Source organism: Gavialis gangeticus, unplaced genomic scaffold, assembly GCF_001723915.1.
Source record: "Gavialis gangeticus isolate Ggan-Ray unplaced genomic scaffold, GavGan_comp1, whole genome shotgun sequence".
NCBI lineage: Eukaryota > Metazoa > Chordata > Crocodylia > Gavialidae > Gavialis > Gavialis gangeticus.
Genome location: NW_017729033.1, coordinates 62,709,295 through 62,712,523, shown reverse-complemented (window position 1 = coordinate 62,712,523; position 3,229 = coordinate 62,709,295). Strand labels below are relative to the sequence as shown.

The following is a 3,229-nucleotide window of genomic DNA, read 5'->3' as shown; positions in this document are numbered from 1 at the left end:
GCACAGCACTAGCAAATACCCTTCTTCAGGCACAGGGAGAGTCTCCTGATGTTTTGTGTTCTCCTGGATGGAACAGAAGCAGCCAATATGCAAAATGCAGGTCTGTGAAAATGCAGATGCATGGCAATCAGGACTGGAGGCCATTGGAGGCAATAGGTGTGAGCTGCCCTGGCTGCATGCTGGCCATGTGCGTGTGCACACACAGACAGATGTGATGTCCCGTCTCCAATCGCCCTGCCTCCACTCCCCCCAGCCCCAAGCAGCTCCTTGCTAGGGCAAGCCAGGAAGTGCCAGGAAAATCTTCAACACTGAGCAGAGCAAAATCCCGAACATTTGTTGATATTTTAAAAAAAGTCCGAATGGAGATGGGAGGACCCTGAAAAAGGACACGTCCAGAAAAACCCAGACATATGGTAACCATACACAAAACCCAACTAGACATCATGTTAATGTATGTTAATGCAAAAGAATGCTGCTCTTCCTAACACAATAATGCATCCATATTTTGTCTAGAGAGACATACAGTTAAAAAGTTTCTGACACTTAAAAGGGAGTAGGAACTCTCTTTTGGTATTTTTCACCCAAAAACTCAAGGCAAAGTATCACAGAAATAAAGTGAAATTCAAGTAAAACGCCTGTTCTTCAGTCCTTTCTAAATTTCTATTCTTTTCTAAATTACTATTCTTCAGTCTGTATTTCATAAGGATTCTGAAATTTAGAAAAAAGATGAATAATGCATCATTAAAGTTGGAAAATTATGGGCACTTATACATGTGTCAGATGTGCTAATTAGCATGTGTTGGAGCAGACTTGATTAATTGAGTCTGCTGGAACATGTTAAAATTAAGATGCTTCAGCAGCCTCCATCGTCACATCTATTTAGTGTCCCTGCACTTCAAAATGGCAGCAGGGCACTTGAACTAAAGCTCATTGAACAAGCTTTAGTTCAAGAGCCCCCCCACCCCACCATTTTGAAGCATGGGATCATGGGATGCTGAATACACGTGATGCTGTTGGAGCTTTAATTAGAGTGGTTCCGAGAGCCACTCTAATTAAAGCGCCTGTCCCTCCATCCCAGAGCATGTGTATAGTAGACACCCTACATTTTCAAAAGCGGGAGTTTTCAATTTGGTTCAAGGAGGTCAGAATTTTACCCAAATGTTCTTCAGAAACATTAACTCTGCCATGGGGCAGGCGCTGCACTGGGTATTTTATTATATACATTTAAATAAAGCATAAAACATTAACTGCTACTCACTGAAGGGTTTTAAGGACAAAGAAGAAATCAGATTAGTAACATCAGGGTGGGGCTTTGATAGAGATGTAAGCCCTGAAAGAACTTGTGAAGGAACCAAAATTAGTAAAAGGTACTGTTCTTTTTGGGAAAGTCAATAATTAACAAGATTCATACATGCTACCATTCAATAACTTTGATCCAATAAAACAGTCTCCTGTAGGGAAAAGTATGCAACATGTTGGACAGCAATAAAAAAGACAAATTTGAATTACTAACTTTTGTAAACCTTTACCATATATTTTATGTATGAGATATTTGAAAAGAGACTTTGTTACTGGTAAAGTGTGATTTCAAGTCAGTACCTACTACTCACCATCTCATATCACCTGTGGAATTAGTCTGCTGGCCTATACATTGATCCAGAGGTGTTTTCTGTTTAACTTCATCTGAAATGTGTGGTGGCTGTTTTGTTAACAGCTGCTGATTCCATGACACATCTGAATTTAGAGATCGGAATAAGGTAAACGTTTGTAACAAAACTATTTGACAATATTTTTAACCAAAAATGTCCCACGATTACAGAAAGACAGACTCAGGGTATACGCAAACATGCATTTGATCTGCATTAAAAAGAGAAAAGGGGCTGTTGCTTGGGGACATGCATCATCTGTTATTATGTCTGCGTGATCTTGCAGCAATACAAATCACCCTAACTTTGAACCTAAGCAAAGCAACATTAACCTAAGAAAGCATAAACCTAAACAAAGAAGCATGCAGATGTAACTGTTACAATATACCAATTTATGTCAGTATCGTTCATGTCAATCCAATTGTATTATGCCTGCCTATACCTGTAATCAAGCAATGCACCTAAAGAAAGTAGGTTAATACAATTTTGTTAACACTTCTATGAAGATGACACCAGAAAATGAAGTTACATAAAGTATTTTTCAGTAAAGAAAGATGTCCTAAGGTTGAATTTCCTGAATAAACTCAAATACCCATCCAAGCTGCTAAGCAACCAGAAGATACTGAATTCAGGGCAATGACCCACAAAGCACTGGATAGAGCTGTTCAGTTATTAAGATAGATCCTTCATGACTATTACTTACTCCTACTATTTTTAAAGCCCAGATAAATCTTTTTCCTTTGCGATTTCCTCATCAGAGGCATAACAAGCAGTTTCTGTGCCCTCGGTGGCAGCAACAGTAGCAGCAGCAGGTAGGGCAGTGGTGGTGGCCGAAGCAGCTGCCATTTCTGTGCTCCCTCAAAACTGGCCCCTCGAGTTGGTGTCCTGCTTATCCATCCCTACTTGCACTACTGGGTATCATAAGATTGAGCAACTGCAGCAGCCTCTTAGTGGCCCGTGGACTGCTTCTGCGTGAAGTGCTCTAGGACGAATTTAATGTATAGGCAGCTGAATCTGCCGGACTCCCTATCTTTGGCACTGAAGAAGTCTCTGTGGCCTTCTGAAGAATTTCGTTACCCATAGATTGGGTAGGGTTTTCTTTATAGCAACCAACCACTTTCTTAGACAGAGAAACAGAAAAAGGACTTTTGGTCTCTGCCAGTAAGGAACCCAGAGAAATTAGTGCCACATCTTTGATCTGAACAGAAACGTCTTTAATCTGAAGATCTCCAATGACTGATCATATAAAACATAGGATACTTCCCTTCATAATCAGATGAAACTGAGTCTTTTTAGGCATTATGGCATCAAGGCATTGGAAAAAGTTAGGAATAAAAGATCAAGGGCAAGAGAGGACTATCAAAGGACAAGGGATGCCCAAGAAACTGAGAAGAGCCTCAAAATGTCTGATGTAAAAGCTGAACTTGATATTCATATCTAAGCTACAACCGTCAACGCATTTCAAATTAGTACTACTCAACCGGCACTCTTTGAAACGTTAATCCTTACATGTTAATCTTCAAAGACACTTCATAGTTTCATAGATTTAGGGTCGGAAGGGACCTAGTAGATCTTCTAGCCCG

General features: G+C 40.2%; 1 protein-coding gene across 7 annotated transcripts in view; it reads right to left on the bottom strand.

Moving 5' to 3' along the window:
* Window positions 1-3,229, bottom strand: part of LIMCH1 (LIM and calponin homology domains 1) — a 344,316-nt gene that overhangs the window by 25,541 nt on the left and 315,546 nt on the right. For all 7 annotated transcript variants that reach the window (XM_019526040.1, XM_019526041.1, XM_019526042.1 and 4 more), the window contains one exon: window positions 1,611-1,734. In XM_019526040.1, the coding sequence (XP_019381585.1) occupies window positions 1,611-1,734 (124 nt within the window). The remainder of the gene's footprint in view (window positions 1-1,610; window positions 1,735-3,229) is intronic.